This window comes from Kryptolebias marmoratus, linkage group LG18 (assembly GCF_001649575.2).
Source record: "Kryptolebias marmoratus isolate JLee-2015 linkage group LG18, ASM164957v2, whole genome shotgun sequence".
NCBI classification, from domain to species: Eukaryota; Metazoa; Chordata; class Actinopteri; order Cyprinodontiformes; family Rivulidae; genus Kryptolebias; species Kryptolebias marmoratus.
This window is the reverse complement of record NC_051447.1, coordinates 1,714,904-1,738,637: the sequence shown is the minus strand read 5'-3', so window position 1 is coordinate 1,738,637 and position 23,734 is coordinate 1,714,904. Positions and strand designations below refer to the sequence as shown.

At 42.3% G+C, this 23,734-nt stretch overlaps 1 protein-coding gene across 1 annotated transcript in view; it reads right to left on the bottom strand.

The window, feature by feature from the left end:
* The window catches only part of LOC108246957 (cadherin-2), a 122,281-nt gene that overhangs the window by 67,637 nt on the left and 30,910 nt on the right, over positions 1 to 23,734 (bottom strand). Inside the window, exon 2 of the mRNA XM_017434750.3 lies at positions 15,521 to 15,647. Coding sequence (XP_017290239.1) covers positions 15,521 to 15,647 — 127 coding nt within the window. The remainder of the gene's footprint in view (positions 1 to 15,520; positions 15,648 to 23,734) is intronic.

Genomic DNA, 23,734 nt, shown 5'->3' with positions numbered 1-23,734 from the left:
GTGCGCCCTTCAGTTAACCATTCAGGGTGGGTCCCATTTTTCAGTAGCTGGTTCATTTGAGCTGCCAGTCGCTCGTGGAGGGCAGTGAGTTTCTTCAGCCAGTAGGCATGGATCATGTCAGGTCCTGGTGCTGTCCAGTTTTTCATACCTGATATATATATATATATATATATATATATATATACAGTCATTCTGTATATATATATATACACAGTATATATATATACATATATACACTGTATATATATATACATATATACACATGCACACACACCAACACACCAACCACAGAAAGATTCCTATGGCTGATAATTATTATAATTGACCACTCGCCCAACTCTGTCGTACATCCTTCATGAAGAGAAAGTAAAACAACCATTTTGCTTTTTAGATTAACAACAAGGCCTGTAACAGTTTATATGTGCTTTATAAGTTAAAAAAGTCTGTCAACTCTGAATTTTAAAACCTCATTACACTTTAAATCTTTCAGGTCAAGTTATATTATTTACAATGCAAGGAATGCATCATAGCCTGAGATTTAATCGAGAAAAAAAAAAGTCAATTTGAATCACTATTTCAGGTATTTAAACAGGATCAGAATACAATAGAATTCAACACAAAAACATGTTCAAGGGGTCATCACCTACTAATATATGCAGTCAAAGCCTCACAACAAATATGAATTCAGTAAATAATGTTATACAAACAGTTGTGATTTTAATACCACTACTGTGAATCGACAAAATAATCAAAATAATTTTTAGTATTTATCATTTTAAATTTTTTAAGCCATCCATTAAAACAAAACATAAATTAAAAATATATTGTTGGTCCATTAAAGTTTCTAAACAAAAAAGGCAAAAAGTAAATATTCTGCAAACCACTACAAGAAACAGCAACACAACCTGAACACTTTATCAAACAGGCACTAATAGTATGTCAAGCTCTATAAATCAGTGCAAAAAGATTAATGAAATATAAGTTTTCTGTTAGTTTCCCATGGAATTTTAAAAAACAGAAATTTCAATGAATGAATGAATTATAGATGAAACAAAGGCTGACTTTGACATTGTGTCATCTTAAAAAATCAACAACCCCCTTCCATTTCCTCTTTATGATAAGAAGTTCAATAATCTTCCCTGAGAGACACAGCCAATCATGGACATCATGGCCGATTTCATTTCAGGGACAGAGAGTCGTAAATTCACCAACAGCCTGTTGATCTAAGAGATCTACTGGTTGACCTCTTCCTCTGTAACCTTGTGCTGGTTCCCAGAATAAAACATAACCGACACATTCCTTCTTGACTCTGTAACAGTCACAAGCAACATGGAGCCATCTGATTTTGACTACTTCTGATACTGGTGGCAGGTCTCTAAAAAAGTCCTTATTTGTCACTTTTTCCTGCTATTTGACATTGAGAGCATGTCTAAGTAGACAAGCAAAACACCCAACTAATCTCTTTTGCTGTGTTTCAGTGAGTAACCATGTTTCTTACCCATATATTGTAGGAGACCACCTTCAACTGTTACCTTAAAGAACTTTATCTTTATTCTTCTTGAGAGTAAAGACTGAAAGATTTTGTCGAGTCTGACTATCGGGAGCTCACTGTTAATGATGGTCATGGAGATTTCGTAGGAGCAAGAAGCTTCTTAAATTGACCACTAGATAGATTTTAAAGAAACTTACAGGAAATCATCATTGGATGAACATCTACAACTGATTAACCTTTGGAGCCAATACAGTTTAAAATGGCCACCACAACCAACTGACCATAGAAAACCCCAAAATGGCTATTATTTCATCAATTTTACAGATACTGAGGTACAATCTTATGTGGTCATAGGTAAGAGTCATTTGGAAAGAATGAAAAGACTTTAAAAAATGCAATCACCAGCTGGGCCCACATTGTATCCTCCTCAGGAACACTCTGCTCCATCTTAGGAGGGTGTGTGTGCATGTTGTTTTTAAATTTAATGACCCAACAAAAGAAAAAAAGCAAGTGGGACAGTGCACTGCTTTCTGAGATACAGGTTGTGTTATAAAGAAAACAGAAATAGATTAGCAGTAGCAGATACACAGATTCTCACTTGTTTGGGGTGTTTTCTAACATATTGTATATATTTATGGAAAAGAGAGAAGAAAAACTCTTGGTGTTTTTAATTTACATTTGTGCTCTTTGGTTTCTAAAAGTGGTCAGAGAATGGGACTAAATGATTCTGGTCCAAAGCCCTAATGATGTTTAAAACAGTTAAACATTATGTTAGCTCAGGGATCTACAACATGTGGCTCTGGGGCCACTTGTGTCTCTTTGATTCCTCTGCAATGAGTCCTTCAATTAATTTGCTGAAAATAACCAAAAATAACAAAAATGATTCATTCTTTTAAAAAGAATAGTTATACTTAAAACCATAAAAGAAAAAGCTATTTGCAGCAGTTCACTTGTCAAGTTTTCTGCAATATGTAAATAAAATTGCTGCAAGAATCATATTGAGATAAGAAACAAATATATAAATAAGTTTGCTCTAATAGTTTGTTAGCACTTTATCAGTTTATTAATTCAACTTCCAGACATACAGTGTGATCTTTCTTTGAAATCCACTATAAAATTTAACATTGTTAACACATTTACAGCAAATTGATAAAAGGAAAAAACACAAAGTTTAGAACAATTAGAGTTAAAGGCTTGTTTTTTTTTTATAACAATTTAATACAAGTTTAAATAAATGTATTGGTCATTATTAGAAAAAAAAAATCAGTGAGTCAAAGTTAAATATCCAGCCAGAAGCACCCAGGGTGCCAATCTCTGCCAAGGCCATAGTGTCACTGACACCATTAAACTTTTTTTTATGATCTGGATTGTGAGCCAGATCGCCACCAAAATTTGATCACTTGTTTTTCTGTGACCACCCCAACATTTCCTGAAACTGTCATCCAAATCTGTTCATTAGTGTTTAAGTACTCTTGCTAACATATGAACAGATGGACAGACAAACCAAAAATACCAAAAACAAATTCTCCTTGGTGGAGGGAAAAATAACCCAACAGCCTTGTTTATTCACAGGCAGCTCATATGGCTGAATTTTATGTAGCTTCAGGACTGTTAACAGCACAGATCTGAATTGATTGTCTAATTGAATATCATCATATCACCATCACAGTCACATCAAAGTGCAGTCACTACAGTGGCAGTTCTTCTTTTATATAGTGAGATTTTAGAATAAGTGAAATTTAAAAACAAACCTAAACAAGGTTTCCCCAAAGGGGTCATCTGTGACCTTGATCTTTGACCCTGTGACTTTGAAATCAATAGGGATCATCCTTGGCGCATGAGATGTTCAGCTGTGCAGTTTGACATTCCTAGGTTACATGGTTGCAGAGTTTTGGTACACGGTCACTTGTGACCTTGACCTTTGACCTTAACCTTTGACTGAATCACCACCAAAATATGATCTTTTGTTTGTTGTGACAACCCCAACATTTTCTGAAAATTTTGTCAAAATCTGTTTATTAGTTTTTAACTAATCTTGCTAACAGACAGGCGGACAATCAAACAAGTCAATGCAACCGAAACCATAACCTCTAGTAATAACAAATTGTTCTAATTTAAAATGTTTACTCAGTGTTTATCAGGATGCAATAATATGCCTTATTATTTTAAAGTGCTGAACTTATTAATTTTTTGCAAATATAGTTCAGACTCACATAGACCTCCATATTTCAGTGGTTACATTTTATTATTGGGGTAAACTCATGTAACAGGCCTGAACAAAAATGATTTTGAGGCAATCACTGCAGTCAAATGATTCCTGTAACTGTCAATAAGACTTCTGCACCTCTCAGCAGGTATTTTGGCCCACTCCTCATGAGCAAACTCCTCCAGTTGTTTCAGGTTCAAAGGGTGCCTTTTCCAGACGGCATGTTTCAGCTCCTTCCAAAGATGCTCAATAGGATTTAGGTCAGGGCTCATAGAAGGCCACTTCAGAATAGTTCAATGTTTTTCTCTTAGCCATTCTTGGGTGTTTTTAGCTGTGTGTTTTGGGTCATTATCCTGTTGCAAGACCCATGACCTGCGACTGAGACCAAGCTTTCTGACACTGGGCAGCACATTTCTCTCTAGAATCCCTTGACAGTCTTGAGATTTCATTGTACCCTGCACAGAGTCAAGACACCCTCTGCCAGATGCAGCAAAGCAGCCCCAGAACATAACAGAGCCTCCTCCATGTTTCACTGTAGGGACAGTGTTCTTTTCTTGATATGCTTCATTTTTCTGTCTGTGAACATACAGCTGATGTGCCTTGCCAAAAAGTTCAATTTTTGTCTCATCTGTCCATAGAACATTCTCCCAGAAGCTTTATGGCTTCTCAACATGTAGTTTGGCAAATTCCAGTCTGTCTTTTTTATGATTTGTTTTCAACAATGGTGTCCTCCTTGGTCGTCTCCCATTAAGTCGACTTTGACTCAAACAATGACGGATGGTGGGATCTGACACTGATGTTCCTTGAGCTTGAAGTTCACCTTTAATCTCTTTAGAAGTTTTACTGGGCTCTTTTGTGACCATTCCTATTATCCATCTCTTTGATTTTTCATCATCTTTCCTCCTGCGGCCACGTCCAGGGAGGTTGGCTCCATGGATCTTAAATTTCTGAATAATATGTGCAGCTGTAGTCACAGGAACACCAAGCTGCTTGAAGATGGTCGTATAACCTTTACCTTTAACATGCTTATCTATAATTTTCCTTCTCATCTCCTGAGACAACTCTTTCCTTCGCTTCCTCTGGTCCATGTTGAGTGGGGAACACACCAGGTCACCAAACAGCACAATGAGTATCTGTAGCCCTATATACAGGCCCTTTGATTGATTACAAGATTGGATACACCTGTGATGCAAATTAGTGGACACACCTTGATTTAACATGTCCCTTTGGTCACATTATTTTCAGGGGTACCATCATTTCTGTCCAGGCCTGTTTCATGAGTTTTTTTTTTTTTTTTAAATTCTGTTGAAGCACGGCTGAAAAGCAATGTCTGACTTTCATTTGCTCATTTTCATAGAATTTTTATTTATTATTACTTTTGTCAGATTCTACTTGTGTTTTTCACCATTGTGGGTTTTTCTTTCATTAAACGAGGGGTATCGACAATTTTGGTCAAGTGTCTATACAAAATGTTTTGTCCCTCTTTTTAGAAGTTTGTTTTTTTTCTTTTGTAATAAAATGTGAACCCAATGGACCAATTTGAATTGGCAGGAAAAGGAGCAGAAATGGATGTTTTGATTGTGCAGAGCCCTGGGTTAGCTTGATGTTGGTGACTGTAGCTGCTGAGGGTTTGATCTTCATCTGACAGTGAGGAATTGAGGCTGTAATACTGATAAGCAAAATTGCGTGACAACTGGAGAGGATGAAGACTGTGCTGCTGATACCAATAGTGACTAATGACTAACAAGATATTTATTGCTACAAAAAATAAACTATCTGACTATTGATTTTTCTGGGAAATCAGTCATCGAACAATCATCTGAACACTCATCTTGTAAGACGTCACAATAAATTCTTTGTTTGCAAACAATAATACTAAAAGTAAATTAAGGCCTTAGCAGCCCTCATCATCTTATGTTGAGAAATGATGGAGTTTATAGGGATCCAAAATCCAGTTTAATGTGGGAACATACTAAAGACAGACTCTAACCTGAACTCAGTCTCTAGGGTTCATCTTCTGGGGACTACAAGGCAGTTACTCAGTCAGGGGGCATGGTTATGAAGTTTGACTTGTTTCATCAATTTCTGTTTAAAATGCAAAGTACATTTTTTCAGCAAGGTACATTCAATGGATGAGCAGTTTTTTCTTTAACACGGGCACTGATGTAAAGTGCCCACATGAGCTGCAGCACTCAGAAGAACCCACAACCGTCTTTTACACCCACACACACCCACACCCACACACACACACAGACACCAAGACACCCACATATCCACCCACCACCCCTCCTCCCACACACACACACACACACACACATTCATTAGTCAGATATGAGGTCAGGCAGGTAGCCATCATTCATTTAACAGAAAATGGCTGCAAGACAGCCAAGCAAAGAGGAACAAATGGGAAGAGACAAATGGGAAGACAGGATTAAGTTGAACATGTATATCCACCACCCATGGGAGTGTACACACACACATACACACACACTCTCCACCCATATCTGTGGTAATGAGAGATGCAGCGTCTGTTTTTGTCAGTTTAACATATAAATGCTATAATAGGAAAATAAATTCCACACACATATACAATTAATACATTAACAACTTACAGCATGTTTTGAACAAAGCAGGCCTCCTTCTGTGTGGTAAGTCAGAAGTCCAGAAGATTGAGTGTTTTTTGTTTTGTACTATCCACAAACTTAGAAAAGAAGACAAAAAAAATGTGCTACAGATATAGATCAGGAAAAAAAAGTAAAGTTTGCCTTGAAAAAATTCCAGTAATGAAGCTAGCTGCAAAAACTTTTCAGGTGAAAACTTGTTTAACTTGAGTAGAAAGTTGTAGCTCTTAGTCATTTCAAACTCAAACATTTCTAGGGACTATAAAATAGAAAAGTTGGAATGTTTCCTAAAATGAAACAAAATATTCCTCATCTAACTTGTTCATTTCTTGAATGTGTATTTAAAAGAGAGTGTGCCAATGCAGCTACTGACCCAAAAAATCCAACATCCACCAACTTTTTTCAATAAAACCCAATGTAATTTTGGATATATTTTCTGTGATACTCCAAGCTATGATAAAGCCAGAGTCTCATTATCCTGTCCTGCCAAAAGGCAACAAAAGCTGTGCAATAATGTCTTTGGCCAACTGTGTGTTCATATGTCTGTCTGTTACCAAAGTATTTAATAACCTACTGGACATATTTGAATAAAACTCTCAGAAAGTAATCATTAGATGTACATCTGATTAACTTGATTATCTTCTGGAAATTATTCCATTCAAGACGGCCATTTTACAGATATTGATCTGAAATGTTGTGTGGTTGTAGTTGAGATTGATCCTCAACACATTCGGAGCACTAACAAATTGTGCAAGATCTAGTTTTAAAATTTTGCCATTAACCTTTTGGGGTCAACTTATCTCATGAACCACTTGAGAAATTTAAATGACACTTTAAAGAAATTATTGCTAGATGAACATAACAAAATAATATTTGGAGCAAACCCAGTTCAAGACCTTTGTCTATAATGCTTACATGAAAGGTAGCGGACAATATGCATTCCTTGAAGGAATGCTAGGTCTATAATTTAGATAGGATTTTCCAAAACTGTAGAAATACTACAGAGAGACAAAATTGTTATGAAAACAGAACATTTAGAAAAATAAAGCCAACAAAATAGTAATAAAGTTTTTAAAAGCCTTTTTACCCTTAATAACTTCATTTAAGCCACAACTGTTTAAAGCATCCAAAGAACAGAATCATATAAAGTTCTGCCACCGCCTTCTGATCTGATCCAATAGTAGAAACACACAATAAAAGAACTGTTCTAAGCACAGCTCAGTCATATAGGCTTTGATCTGTAACAAAGACTCCATCAGTCAGATAAAGTCAAAGGCCCACTGTATGAGTTTTAGTTATATTTGAGCTAATGTTAGCATGATGAAATTTCAATATTTTTAATGAAAATCAGAAAGAAGCCTGTTTTAAACATCCAAAGACCAAGAATAAACAAACACAACAAACTCACAAGGATAGAAGAGATTTCTGCTTTGATTCCCGACTTTAGGTACTATTTTCAATGATTAGACTATATTATTGATCATAATGATGATGAAAAATGACATGGACTAGTGTTATACAATAACTACATGAATAAAACCCTGATTGGCTGTTACAGCACCACCGACAGACAAAAGATCCCCACTTCCTTGTCAGCAAAAGGCTGGGTGATATATCAAGTCTATTTTAAATATCAATGTTTTTCCCTTGTGGAATATCAAAATTTACTATATTACAAATGTCAAGTATAAATTTAGATAGCTATTCTTTAGCCATCGGCATATTCACTAGGAGTTTAGCTTTTCCCAGCTTCGATAAATGCATCAAAGCTCACTACCCCTCCCATTCTGAAAACCCAGACAGACCACTGTCTCCTCCCTCTCCCCCACTGCTTTAGAAACCCTGCGGAGGGCTCTGTGTTTATGTTTTAGAAGCGAGGAAATTAGCAATTAGCAAGCGTTTAGAGATGGTAAATGAGCGATGTTTCTGATGAAAAACAGCTCTGCATCTTTCATCTGTGAGTGGTTTGGATTTAACAAGAATGACTTTGAACAAATGCTGCTTAAACTGGACTTTCTGAAAACTACTATTTGTCTGATAAGCATCAACACTGTCATCTATGAAAAAACTCAAGTGGCTGTGTGTGCAGGCCTGGAGGTGGGGCACGTTGGCGAGCGCCTGGTGGCCAGGCTTTCACCCATGGAGCCCGGCTGGGCACAGGCCTAAGAGGATACGTGGGTCCCCCTTCCCATGGGCTCACCACCTATGGGAGAGGCCAAAGGGGTCGGGTGCAATGTGAGATGGGTGGTGGCTGAAGGCGGGGACCTTGGCGGTCTGATCCTCGGCGACAGAAGCTGGCTCTCGGGACTTGGAATGTTACCTCCCTGGTGGGGAAGGAGCCTGAGCTGGTGTGTGAGATTGAGAGGTTCCGGCCAGAAATAGTCGGGCTCACCTCAATGCACGGCTCTGGCTCTGGAACCAGTCTCCTTGAGAGGGGTTGGACACTCTTTCACTCTGGAGTTGCCCCCGGTGAGAGGCGCCAAGCAGGAGTGGGCATACTTGTTGCCCCCCATCTTGGTGCCTGTACGTTGAGGTTTACCCCGGTGAACGAGAGGGTAGCCTCCCTCCGCCTACGTGTGGGGGGACGGGTCCTGACTGTTGTTTGGGTTTATGCGCCGAACAGCATAAACTGCCGTCAGGCTGAAGAAGGAGTCTTATCGGGCGTTTTTGGTCTGTGGGACTCCAGAAGCAGCTGACAGATACCGGCAGTCCATGCGGCATACGGCTCGGGTGGTCGCTGAGGCAAAAACTCAGGCATGGGAGGAGATTGGAGAGGCCATGGAAAAAGACTTCCGTACGGCTTCGAGGCAATTCTGGTCCACCATACAGCGTCTCAGGAGGGGAAAGCAGTGCAGCACCAACACTGTTTATAGTGAGGGTGGTGTGCTTCTGACCTCGACTCGGGACGTTGTGGGTCGGTGGGCCGAATACTTNGAAGACNTCCTCAATNCTACCGGCANGTCTTCCATTCAGGANGCAGAGCCTGGGGACTTTGGGTCGGNGCTCTCCAATCTCCGGTGCTGAGGTCACCGAGGTGGTTAAAAAGCTCCTCAGTGGCAAGGCTCCGGGGGTGGATGAGATTCGCCCGGAGTACCTTAAGGCTCTGGATGTTGTAGGGTTGTGTTGGTTAATGCGACACTGCAGTATTGCGTGGACATCGGGGGCAGTTCCTCTGGATTGGCAGACCTGGGTGGTGGTCCCCTTATTAAAAAAGGGGGACCGGAGGGTGTGTTCCAACTACAGAGGGATCACACTCTTAAGCCTCCCTGGTAAGGTCTATTCGGGGGTTCTGGAAAGGAAGGTCCGTCGGATGGTCAAACCTCAAATTGAGGAAGAGCAGTGTGGTTTTCGTCCAAGTCGTGGAACACTGGACCAACTCTATACCCTCAGCAGGGTCCTTAGGGTGCATGGGAGTTCGCCCAACCAGTCTACATGTGTTTTGTGGACTAGGAGAAGGCGTTTGACCGTGTCCCTCGGGGAATCCTGTGGGGGGTGCTCCGGGAGTATGGGGTACCAGGCCCTTTTATACGGGCTGTTAGGTCCCTATATGACCGGTGTCAGAGCTTGGTCCGCATTGGCGGTAGTAAGTCGGACTCGTTTCCGGTGAGAGTTGGACTCCGAGAAGGTTGCCCTTTGTCACCGATTCTGTTCATAACGTTTATGGACAGAATTTCTAGGCGCCGAGGCCATGGTCTTGAGCCGGAAAAGGGTAGAGTGCCTTCTCAGGGTCGGGGAGGATGTCCTGCCCCAAGTGGAGGAGTTTAAGTATCTCCGGATCTTGTTCACGAATGGAGCAAAAATGGAGCGGGAGATCGACAGATGGATTGGTGCAGTGTCTGCAGTGAAGCAGGCGCTGTACCGATCTGATGTGGTGAAAAGAGAGCTGAGTCAAAAAGCGAAGCTCTCGATTTACCGGTCGATCTACGTTCCTACCCTCATCTATGGTCACGAGCTTTGGGTAGTGACCGAAAGAACAAGATTGCGAATACAAGCAGCTGAAATGAGTTTTCTCCGCAGGGTGTCTGGGCTCTCCCTTAGAGATAGGGTGAGAAGCTCGGTCATCCGGGAGGGACTCAGAGTAGAGCCGCTGCTCCTCCACGTCGAGAGGAGCCAGTTGAGGTGGCTCGGGCATCTGGTGAGGATGCCTCCTGGACGCCTCCCTGGTGAGGTGTTCTGGGCACGTCCCACCGGGAGGAGGTCCAGGGGAAGACCCAGGACACACTGGAGGGATTATGTTTCTCTGCTGGCCTGGGAACGCCTTGGGATTCCCCCGGAGGAGCTGGCCTGAGTGGCTGGGGAGAGGGAAGTCTGGGTCTCCCTGCTTAGGCTGCTGCCCCCGCGACCCGACCCCTGATAAGCGGAAGAGAATGGATGGATGGATGGATGGATGGCTGTGTGTGCTGCATGATGATTCAGAGACTTACACTAACATGTAGCTGATAAAACAAGTGTCAGACACAACACCAGGAAGAAACTATTGGACAAAAGGGTTCGAGTACGAACTTGATTGGAGGATAGACTTTTTATGGTTGGAAGGTCAGGGGATGGACTTGTTAATTAATAACATCATCACAATGCTTCACAATGGTAACAGTTTCATTCTGGTTCCTGTATGTCATAGCCTGTCGAAGTATATTTGGAGCAGTAGTCATTATGCTTTAAGATCAGTAATTTTTTTAAGCTCCGGGGGTCTCATTTATAAAAGATTGCGTAGGATTCATACTAACTGTGCATACACTCAAAAGGCTAAAATGGTGTATGCCAAAAAAATGTCAGATTTATAAAACCGTGCACACGCACACCAGTAAGCAACTTCCCTTTATAAATCACAGCTGTACCCAAAAGTTGGCGCAAAAGGTCCCATCTCAGATTCTGCCCTCCACACGCCCACATTCAACCAAAAATGGTCAATGCAAAGCACCTCGAAGAAACAAAATTTCATTGAGGAAGAAATCAATGTGCCGGTGAATGAGGTGGAGAACAGAAAAAATATAATTTTTTGGAGCCACAGTAGTGATGATACAAATAAAATGAAGCGTTTTGAGCAGCAACACTTCATTCCCACTGTTAATTCAGCAAGTGGGACAGAGAGGACCAGGGCCAAGGTGAAGAAAAAGTGGTCAGATTTTCAGGTGGAGCTAAAAAAGCAACTAACCGGCTACTGCCAGAGCATGTCAACTACAGGTGGGGGTTAGGGCGTACCTGAACTGACACCTTTTGAGAGAAGGATGGCCGGTGTTGTGCTGAAAAGTGATGGTCTGCCAAAAACTGATCGGGTGCACCAACGCGAGGGAGCGAGCACGGGTATGAGCGGTATTAAAGCATGCCTCTTCTGCACTCTGGGGGTTTGGAAAGGGGATTAGGAGGCAGCATCTGAGGGGGTAGCCACTGCCCTCTCATGTGTTGATCTGTGGTACACATCACCCTGGTGATCATCCAGGGGGAAGATGATAAATTTGATCTAAGATTAAAGTTTGATTATGGAGTGAAATTAAATATCTGAGAGGAATCATGAATCGGTGTAGCTTCAGTTACCCACTTCCAAAACAAGTCCATATGATACGCATGGCTCAGAGTGTGCGTGAGGGACCACACATTTTCCCGTCAAGTTTGTGTTTTATAGATCACAAACTTTGCGTGGAAAATAACGTACACAAATTTCAGGCCCTGTTTTGTGCATACGCCAGTTTTACAAATGAGACGCCTGGTCACAATTTGTTGTATTTCTTTCAAATCTAGGTAGAGTATAATGACTGTGTTATTAAAGAAACATTGGTTGCTGCTCTAAATGTAGTCATTGACCGTGGTTCTGATGCTAGGTGTTCAGCTTGTGTGTGTGAGTGAGAACAGATTTTGTTAGTTTTGTGTTTGGTTGCAATTCATTTTTCGCTCTGGTCTGTTGTCATGAAAAAAGCTCTGTCCTGCTGTTAAACTACTACATCTTTATTTTTGTTTTGTAGCTGGACTAATTAAAGTCTTTCCTGGTGTTGGATAATGATAAATGGTAAATGGCTTGCACTCGTATAGCACTTTATCTAGTTCAAGGACCCCAAAGCGCTTCACACTACAAACAGTCACCTATTCATACACTGATGGCAGTGAGCTACATTGTAGCCACAGCTGCCCTGGTGCAGACTGACAGAAGTGAGGCTGCCATTACACCAGCATCACCAAGTCGAGCTCTCTGACCACCACCAGTAGGTAAGGTAGGTGAAGTGTGTTGCCTAAGGACTCAACGAATGAGACAGATGGAGTGGGGGCTCGAACCGGCAACCATCCAGTTACAGGATGAACCCCTACCTCTTGAGCCACTTTCTCATTGTGTTCCAATGAGTGAATGGGGGTCAGAGGATTAATGTCTGTGAGTCACAGTTCACCCCTGCATTAGGTAATAGTGTTAAATTAAACAATAATACAGTGGTTAAAGGAGAATTTGAAAATACAGAAATAGATATCATATTTTGTGATGAAATTTCAAAGTATTGCAATAAAGAGTTTTAGTCATATTGCTCAGCCTTAAGTCAGCAGCCCCTTTTAATTGTAATTGGTCTCATACATTCAATGATTACTTTCAGGGAGTTTCATTAAAGTTTGTTCAGTGGTTCCTGAGATATTTTACATGAACACACACAGACAGGCAAAATGCTAATCATTCGTCTTTACCTTTTGAATTTGTCTGCAGAAGAGGTTTTTTGAGGTTATTGTAAAAAGTAGAACATTCTTTTGAGTGAAGAGAGAAACAAGCAAAAGAGAGGGAGAGAAAAAAAGACTTAAAGGGGGTGTGGGGAGATAAATGCGCTCTGTGGCCACTGGTTAGTAGGATGGGGGTTTCCACAGCTGGACGGGGTGTATCACTGACTAACACTCACCTCCTTAACAGGAAGGACAGACAGGAAAATGGAAAGGTCAGAGCAGTCAGCACTACTGAATTTCACAGGAAGTACAGGACTCACACACAGCCTGACTCAGACACATAAACACACACGCAAAGTTCATTGCTGAGTTCAAGATTAAAACACATATTTTCATTATGCAAAAACTGGCACATCAGTTTAACCCAAATTATCAACATCAGAAGGACAATTATCTTCTTCACGTCTATCAAACAGTGAAGTGTTTCTTTCCAGATGTCTGTTCTGTATACACACACCAAGTCACATGCACAGACACATGCTGCACAAACACACAGCACTAACACACAGGCAACAGCTGAATCAACTTTCCACTTCACGTTTTGTGTGTTCTTTCACAAAAAACCTGACTAAATACATCAGCCGCTTCCTGTATCATTTTTTTCTGATTAGTGAGAACTTTTAACATTAACATTAATCTCTCACTGATTCTTGGTCTCTGCACAATTGTGAAAGAATGCTGTTTATGGGATGAGTTACAATTTTGGATGCAGTGTTCCCTTGGCCAGACGTGGACCGCTGGGACCCCGCTCTGGAGCCAGGCCTGGTGGTGGGGCACACTGGCGAGCGACTGGTAGTCAGGCTTTTACCCATGAAGCCCGGCCGGGCACAGTCCGATGAGCAGACATGGGTCCCCCTTTACAAGGGCTCACCATCGGAAACACCATCAACACTGTTTATGGTGGGGATGGTGTGCTGCTGACCTCAACTCGGGACATCATCGGACGGTGGGCAGAGTACTTCAAAGACCTCAATCCCACAAGCACGTCTTCCAGTGATGAGGCAGAGCCTGAGGACCTTGGGTCGGACTCTCCAATCTCTAGTGCTGAGGTCACCTAGGTGATTAAAAAGCTCCTCAGTGGCAAGGCCCCAGGGGTGGATGAGATTTGCCCACAGTTCCTTAAGGCTCTGGATTAGTGGGGCTGTCTTGGTTGACACGATTCTGCAATATTGTGTGGATATCGGGGGCAGTCCCCCTGGATTGACAGACCGGGATGGTAGTCCCCCTATTTAAAAACGGAGACTGCAGAGTGTGATCCAACTACAGAGGGCTCACACTCCTAAGCCTCCCTGGTAAGGTCTATTCAGGGCTTCTGGAGTGGAGGGTCCCCCAGATAGTCAAATCTCAGATTCAGGAAAAGCAGTGTGGTTTTCGTCCTGGTCGTGGAACACTGGACCAGCTTTATACCCTCAGCAGCAGGGTACTGGAGGGTGCATGGGAGTTCGCCCAACCAGTCTACATGTGTTTTGTGGACTTGAAGAAGGCGTTCGACTGTGTCCCTCAGGGAGTCCTGTGGGGGGTACTCCGGGAGAATGAGGTACCTGGCCCTTTCATACGGGCTGTTAGGTCCCTGTACGACCAGTGCCAGAGCCAGCAGTATTTCCGTTGAGAGTTGGACTCCGCCAAGGTTGCCCATTGTCACAGATTTTGTTCATAACTTTTATTATGTCTGCTTATAAGGAAAAACAACAGAATTAATTTGAATTAATTTGGTCTCCAAATTAGAGAAGGCCTTGCTGGCCCTGACGCCCCACCACTGATGACTACAAATGGCTAAAGAACTAGTAAAACCAAGAAAGAGCAAGACCTCTGCGTTCAAAAGCTCCTATAATTAACATTGTTTGGTCCTGGGAAATCTCTTTTCTTTAGAGGCTGTAGGAGGAGCAGCTCTCATACAACGGTGTGTGCTATGTACAGAAAGGTTGTTCTTTTAAATCGGTGGTGTCCAATCCTGGTCCTTGAGGGCCACTAGCCTGCATGTTTTAAATCTTTCTCTGCTCTTCAGTAGGTCTTCAAGTTCTGCAGAAGCCTGTGAATCACCCAGTCATTCAAGTCAGTTAGTGTCAAAGCAGAGACACTCAGTCATCAGTTAGGGGCAGTAGTGGCTCAGGAGGTGGGGGTTCGTCCTGTAACGAGAGGGTTGCCGGTTCGAGTCCCCCACTCTGTCATCTCAGCCTTTGTGTCTTTGCCTACCTGTAGTGGTAAGAGGGCTTGGTGTCACATGACACACTACAATGTAACTTACTGTGTAATGATGATTGTAGTGTAAAGGGATTTGGGGTCTTTGGACTAGATAAAGTGCTATACATTTACCATTTACCAATTACCAACCAATGTACCAGTCCAACCATCACTCAGTAAACAAGTCTACCAGTCTGCCTTTAGTTCGTCCTCGTGAAGCTTAGCAGGACTCCTCATCACTTCCCACCCATCATCAGGAATGAATATTAACTCCAGCAGCTGCCTCTCTAAGTTTCTGTGAGAACATGTAGGTGTGTGTAGACTGACCATTGAACACAGCTTGTCCCTTAGATATCTCTTGGTCCATTTCTATTATGTCCTCCTCCTGTGTAAACCCCCTGAAACACAGTAACGTATCCTGCTTGTGTGTCAACGATTGCCCCGCCAGAACAACCTGCAGAAGGAAAGAAAACACATAGGATAATTAATAAAATTACATTTTTAGCTTGCTTAAATCCAAAAGAACATCATCTTGTCATTGGTCTTTAGGCTCAAGATTACATACTGTAAGATTTAACAACTGACTTTTTACAAATACTTTTTATATAACAATAAACATAAGAGTAAACAAAAAAAAGCCCATGAACAAAAGATTTTCAGTGACTGTCAGCAATCTGAATCTAAGATGGTTTATGTATCTTTCATTAATTGAGAAAGCAAAAAAAAAAATCTTTAAGAATTAAAACGAAGTCTAGCCGATAGGTTTCTAGTGTCATACATGATTAAGTCTGCTAGGAGTGGGTTTAAAATGTAACCCAGAAGTTGAATCTGTAACAGGACCAGCTTCCCTATCAACTGGTTCCCGCAAAAGTTTTAAATCCTGCCCCTTTCATGTAAACAAACATTGTCCTTGATAAAAAATAAAAATACACCTCAGTTAATTTTAACTGATCTGGGTCTTCCTCTGGGCCTCCTCTCGGTGGGACGTGCCCAGGGAGGCGTCCAGGAGGCATCCTAACCAGATGCCCGAGCCACCTCAACTGACTCCTCTTGACGTGGAGAAGCAGCGGCTCTACTCTGAGACCCTCCTGGATGACCGAGCTTCTCACCCTATCTCTAAGGGAGAGCCCAGACACCCTGCGGAGAAAACTAATTTCAACCGCTTGTATTCGCGATCTCGTTCTTTCGGTCACTACCCAAAGCTCGTGACCATAGATGAGGGTAGGAACGTAGATCGACCAGTAAATGAAGAGCTTTGCCTTTTGACTCTGTAGAGTCTAGCTGTAGATCACGGCCTGATAAAGCCAACAGGACCACATCATCTGCAAAAAAAAAACGGATCCCCTCAACACCTTGGCTGGGCCTAGAAATTCTGTCCATAAACGTTATTAACAGAATCGGTGACAAAGAGCAACCTTGGCGGAGTCCAACTCTCACCGAAAACTAGTCCGACATACTGCCGGCAATGCGGACCAAGCTCTGACACCAGTCATATAGGGACCTAACAGCCCATATCAAAGGGCCCGGTACCCCATACTCCCGGAGCACCCCCCACAGGATTACCTGAGGGACACGGTCGAACGCCTTCTCCAAGTCCACAAAGCACATGTAGACCCTTAAGGACCCTGCTGAGGGTGTAGAGCTGGTTCAGTGTTTCACGACCAGGATGAAAACCACACTGCTCTTCCTGAATTCGAGGTTCGACTATCCGATGGACCCTCCTCTCCAGAACCCCCGAATAGACCTTACCGGGGAGGCTTAGGAGTGTGAGCCCTCTGTAGTTGGAACATACTCTCCGGTCCCCCTTTTTGAATAAGCGGACCACCACTCCAGTCTGCCAATCCAGGGGAACTGACCCTGATGTCCACGCAATATTGCAGAGTCGCGTTAACCAATACAACACTACAACATCCAGAGCCCTAAGAAACTCCAGGCGAATCTCATCCACCCCCAGAGCCTTGCCACGAGGAGCTTTTTAACCACCTCGGTGACCTCAGCACCGGAGATTGGAGAGCCCGACCCAAAGTCCCCAGGCTACGCCTCCTCAATGGAAGACGTGCTGGTGGGATTGAATAATTCTTCGAAGTATTCCGCCCACCGACCCACGACATCGGTCAGCAGCACACCATTCCCATTATCAACAGTGTTGGTGCTGCACTGCTTTCCCCTCCTGAGACGCCGTATGGTGGACCAGAATCGCCTCGAAGCAGTGCAGAAGTCTTTCTCCATGGCCTCTCCGAACTCCTCCCATGCTCGAGTTTTTGCCTCAGCGACCACCCGAGCTGCATGCCACTTGGACTGCCGGTACCTTTCAGCTGCTTCTGGAGTCCCACAGGCCAAGAAGGCCCGATAGGACTCCTTCTTCAACTTGACATCATCCCTCACCGCCAGTGTCCACCAGCGGGTTCGAGGGTTGCCGCCACGACAGGCACCAACCACCTTGCGGCCACAGCTCCGATAAGCCGCCTCAACAATGGAGGCACGTAACATGTCCCACTCTGGCTCAATGTCCCCCGCCTCCCCCGGAACGTTTGAAGTTCTCCCGGAGTTGGGAGTTAAAGCTCTGCCTGACAGGAGACTCCGCCAGATGTTCCCAACAGACCCTCACAATACATTTGGGCCTGCCAGGTCTGACCGGCATTCTATCCCATCATCGGAGCCAACTCACCACCAGGTAGTGGTCAGTTAATAATAATAATAATGCATTTTATTTGTAGCGCCTTTCAAGACACCCAAGGACACTTTACAATATAAAGACACAATTAGAATAGAACAAGGTGGCTATAAAATCTAGAAGAATAACAACAAGAAAAGTTACAGAGAAAAGGCTAGCTTAAACAGATGAGTCTTGAGTTGTGTTTTTAAAGTCGAGAGATTGTCAATGTTAAGTCAGGTGGAAGAGCATTCCAGAGTTGTGGAGCAGAGTGGGAGAATGCTCTGTTTCCCATGGTACTGAGGTGGACAGGAGGAATGTTAAGGTGGATGGAGGATGATGAACGAAGGGAGTGTGAATGGGTGGTGATGTGCACGAGATCGGACAGATAGGAAGGAGCGAGGTTGTGGATAGCCTTGAATTTATACATGAGGATTTTGAATTGAATTCTGATTGAGACGGGAAGCCAGTGAAGTTCATGGAGAACTGGGGTGATGTGGTGGGATGGGGGGGTTTTGGTGATGATGCGTGCAGCCGCGTTTTGAACCATTTGAAGTTTACGGAGAGATTTGAGAGGGAGACCAAAGAGGAGAGAGTTACAGTAGTCAATTCTAAAAGTGCAGCCGCAGATCAGATGAAAAGACAACAAAGTTGATCATTGAAGTGCGACCTAGGGTGTCCTGGTGCCAAGAGCACATATGGACACCCTTATGTTTGAACAAGGTGTTCGTTATGGACAATCCATGACGAGCACAGAAGTCCAACAACAGAACACCGCTCGGGTTCAGATCAGGGGGGGCCTTCCTCCCAACCACACCCCTCCAGGTCTCAATGTCATTGCCCACGTGAGCGTTGAAGTTACCCAGCAGAACAAGGGAGTCCCCAGGAGGGCCACTCTCCAGTAACCCCTTCAAGGACTCCAAAAAGGGTGGGTAATCTGAACTGAACTGAAAATCAACCAATAGGCTGACAGTGTAGCCTGAAGACACCGCCCCTCATTAACATATTAAAACAGGGACGAAGAATTGGAAAATGAGAATTGGAAAAGTGTATGTGATAAATAAGAAAATAAGGAAATACTAAATGAATAAGAGGAATTGGAAAATGGGAAGATAATCAAATTATCAATAAAAAGGTTAATGAAAAATAGGTAAAGTAAAACTGGGAAAATGAATAAAGGGGTAATGAAAAATGGATTAATGAAAATTAGGAAAAGTAAAATTGGGAAAATGAATAAAGGGGTTAATGATATATGGAATAATGAAAATTAGGAAAAGTTAAAATTTGGAAAATGAATAAAGGGATAAATGAAAATAAATGTTTTTTTACTCTTTCTTTTATTTGTTTTACTCATTTATTTAGTTATTTTACCCATTTGTTTTATTTATTTAATTTTGGCCGAAATGGTTCTCCATACACTATAATGTATTAACTTTCTTAACTTTTGCACAATAAATAACATCTAAATGTATCTTAAATTTGGATTACAGCGTAATATTATCCAATATTAGTTTTATTTTAAAAGATCAATTAGTACATAAAGTGGGTGTAAAAATGTTGAAACCAGTGTCTTTCATTTTTTAAATTTCATTAATAAAATAGCACTGAAGTGTTTTCACTGCACATCAGTATATTTACCTTAAGCCTCATAACTGCAATAATGCTTTGATATTTTATACAAAATTAAATCACACCAATAAAATAATAATGTTTTTGTTGTTCTCTACACTTCTTTAACCAGACCAGACCCTTGTACTGCAGGATTAACCTGAGTGTCCCAGTCCTGGACCGTTTTTTTAATGGAGAAGATCCTAGACCGGATTTCCGATTAAGCAGGGAGTCTCTGGCAGTGTTGCTTAATCTCCTGAATCTGGATCGACGACATGGTTGGGGTGCTACAATTGAGACCCTGGTGTTTCTTTTCTGGCTGGCAAGTGGAGCATCCTACAGGGTGGTCTCAAGAGTGTTTGGGATGCCTCGTTCTACTGTCTACTGCACCTTCCATCATATAACAGAAGAGGTGGTGGCCGTTCGCCACCAGGCCATCCACCTCCCTAAAAACCCAGTGAGTTTGCAGGGCTGGCACGCCACAGAGCTTTTGTGAAAGCAGCAGGTGCGATCGACGGCTGCCACATCCGGATCAAGCCTCCGAGCGGCCCTGATGGTCAGTGCTACAGAAACAGAAAGCTGTCTTCTTTCATCATCCTCCAGGCAGTGTGTGACCATCAGGGCCGCTTCATTGACACGTACACGGGCTGGCCTGGGTCGGTGCACAATTCCAGGGTGCTCCGCCACAGCACACTGTACAGGCAGTCAGTCTACCCTCCTCCAGGGCATTTTATCCTTGCAGATGAATGGTACCCATGCCTCCAACGTCCGCTACCTCTCATCACTCCATACAAGAGGCCACTACAAGGTGTGGGAGCCCAGCGCTTCAACACTCATCATTCCAGGGCACGCTCTATTATTGAGCGTGCTTTTGGAATGATGAAGACGAGGTTCAGGGTCATCTTCCTGAAAGCGCTGGAGGTGCACAACACCTTTGTACCTCATGTAAGTGAACACCCAGTGGCAACTACATTTCTTACACACACACACACACACATATATATATAAGTACAATAATATTTTGCTTTATTGTGCATTGCAGGTCACAACAGCATGCTGCGTTCTCCACAACATCTGCCTCAGTGCTGGTGACGTTGTGGCCCCGGAGGATGAGCCTGAGGAAGATGTTGCAGAGGATGAGGGGGAGGCTGGTTTGGAAGCAGTCAGCGGTGCTCTCTGGCGGGACCAACTGTCTGCTGAGGTGTCTGCCCTGGAGGAGGTACCAGCAGACCATGACTACTTTTAATAGGCAAGTAATCCATATTTGAATCTGTAGTTTCAAACAGCACTTTGTACTGTAGTAAAGATTATCCATTATCTCCTGTTTGCATATTTATGGATACGTCTTAGTGATGTGGCAGCCGTTGATTGAGCCAGCCCTGCAAACCTGTTGATGGATGATGCAGTGGACAGTGAGAGGACGCATCCCAAAGTACTCTCAGCAGAACCCCTTGTATGATGTTCCACTCGCTGACCAAAAAAGATCAGCCACGGGTTTCAGTTGCAGCACTCCACCCATGTCTTTGATCCTTCTTCATCTGATCCAGCAGCACTGCCAGAGACTTCCTATTTAATAAATAAAAGTTTAAATAAACGGTCCAGGAAGAGAACACTCAGGTTAATCCCGCAAGTATTGTAAATATTTATCGTAAATATTGTAAATAGCTCAGCAATTATTTTTTTTTGAATGAACCTACTGTTAATAAAATGAATTATTGTCAAATACTAGTTTTTGTAACAACTTTATTTTAGAAATTTCAAACAAGAACAAGAATTTCAATAACAAAAAATACAACAAATTTATTTCTTGGCAATTTTTTCAAGAATTGAGAAAAGCCTCTCCATTCTCTCCCTACTTTCATTTGCTCTTCTCTCTTCTGCCTCCCTCTGCTGCCTCATATCTTCCCTGATTAAGTCCAATAATTCATCCTCTCTGTCCTGCTGCCTCTTTCTTCCCTTTCTTCCCATAAAGAAAACAGAACTACAGATCTTATAAACAGAACGTAGTAAAAAATAAATAAAAATCTAACACAAAAGATTACCAAAAAATAACTCAAAAGGCACAGATCCAAACAGTACCATTTATTCTAACAGGCTCTCTGTGGATCAAAACACTTGACGGCTGTTTTGGCACGGCACAGCCGGCATTTCAATGGGCTGCCAGTCCTGTCATCACTGATGTAGAACAGCCGATGCTGCCTCCCACTCAGCCCAGTTGGCTCCAATGATGACACAAGGGTGTTTCTCTGAGCCCAAAAGCATCAGCTGCTCTGCTAGTGTTTCCCTACATGCTTCCTCTTCTGCTGCTGCTGCTTCTCCTCTGCCTCCTTCTGGCTCTTGTCCTACCCCTGAAGCGGGTCAGGTCCTCTTCATTTCCAGAACTATTGCTTGACTCATGTATTCTGCTTGGTCATCTAGCAGGTTCCCACTCTGGGTCTGATTCACTTGTAGGCACAAAATGTAAAAAAAAAAAAAAAAAAAGACTTATTTCCTTATAATTCCTTTCTGAAATGCACAATGTCTGCCTAATGCTTAGTTAGGAAAAAAAATTAAACATGCTTTTTAGAAAACTACTGTGTCCCATACCAAACAACCCCCACCCTCAGCTTCTCTCATACAAACATAAAGAAAACACAGCATATAAATGATGAGTAGATGTATGAAATAGTTTCCACATTTCTCAGGCACCCGCTGGTTCAAAATGTCACTGTCTCTTCTTGTGACCAGCTCCATAATTTTTTCTGTGGCGTATTCCCTCTTCTTTGTACATTTTGCCATCTTTTACAGTGGAAAAAGTACACAAAACAGTCTTTTTCACAGGGTGTCTCGACCTTCTAATGTCTAACACATGCAGTTCTATGAGTCTCATTAAATTTTCACCCCGCAAGCTTGTATATATATTTCTTTTTTTTAGCTGCTCTCTTCTGCAGAGAGCACAAATGCAAGAAAACTCACAGAGAGATTTGGCAATTGTTTTTATGCTGGATGCCCTTCCTGATGCAACTTGGACTTAAAGCTGCAGCCTCAGGATTTTGGGGCCACTGCATTAACTACCAAGCTACCAGGCATGAAAATGTATAAATTAGTTTTATTCATGTAATATAAACCATGGTTATTTTGGTTTTGAGATAAATGAAATGCATTGATAATTGTTTTGTAATTGTAAGGTAGTTCTCCAAATTAAAATCACATTGAATTGTGAGGTTTCCTAAAGATTCACACCCCTAGAATCTGTACCAACATATACTACAGCATTCTGAATATAAACTTGACATAGAAGAGCAATGAGTGGATAAACTAGTGCAGACCAATGATTAATTGTCATGACATCCTTATAATGTTTTTTATGGCTTGCAAAAATAAAGTACAAATAAAATGCTGAGCATCAGAACAGATTAGAAAGAACTGAGTTCAACACCATTTTAAACTAAGAGAATTATTAATCTCTAAGCAGAACAGCAGCAACTGATTCAAATAATTCAATGATAATTACTGTCCAGACTATTATCTGTCCTGTCTTTAAGCCCAATATAACTCCCCCCTGACCCCCCTTGTGTCCCAGATTCACACTGACACACATAAGAGCAAATCCCCCCTCCACTCTTCTGCTCCACAAAGCAGCATGAAAGCATCTGTTGTAGGTTTCAAGTTCACAAAGGGCCTTCTTATGTGATTAATGTAATGGCACAAAGAGAAGTGATTGGTTTTTACTTAAACCAAAAACTGTAAAATGTAACATCGTCATGGTTCATTGTAGCATGTTTGGAAGAGGTGGGAAGCAATGCCCTAACCTCCAACCCCACTAACAAAAAAAGTATTTACACAGAAGCAAAATTCAGGTCAAATACTGTATGTTTGAGGGGTGTCATTAGGACCTTTTCTATGACATTTAGGTCCCTGTGTACATCAATCTGGATGTTACCAAATGTGTCAATATTGTGTGTAATTTAACAATTAAGTGCTTTCTTTACCAATTTGCAACAAGCTTTAACATATCAGTAGTCACAGTACATAGACTCTAAGAATCTCTTCCTCTTCCTTCTCTCAGATTTGTAGATCAGTCAGATTGAGGAGAAATTCAAGGCATTTCTTTCACTGCTTCCCTCACCTGAGCTGCCTGCTGTTTTGCCAGAAATACTTTGTGGTCAAACAAAAGTTGTCCTATTGGTTGGCCTTAAACTTCTCCTAACCATTCATTCGCAGGAAGAGAACTGAATGCCTACACAGCAAGGAGGCCCAGATTAACACTGTCAGATTTGATTTCAACACTTTTAAAGTGT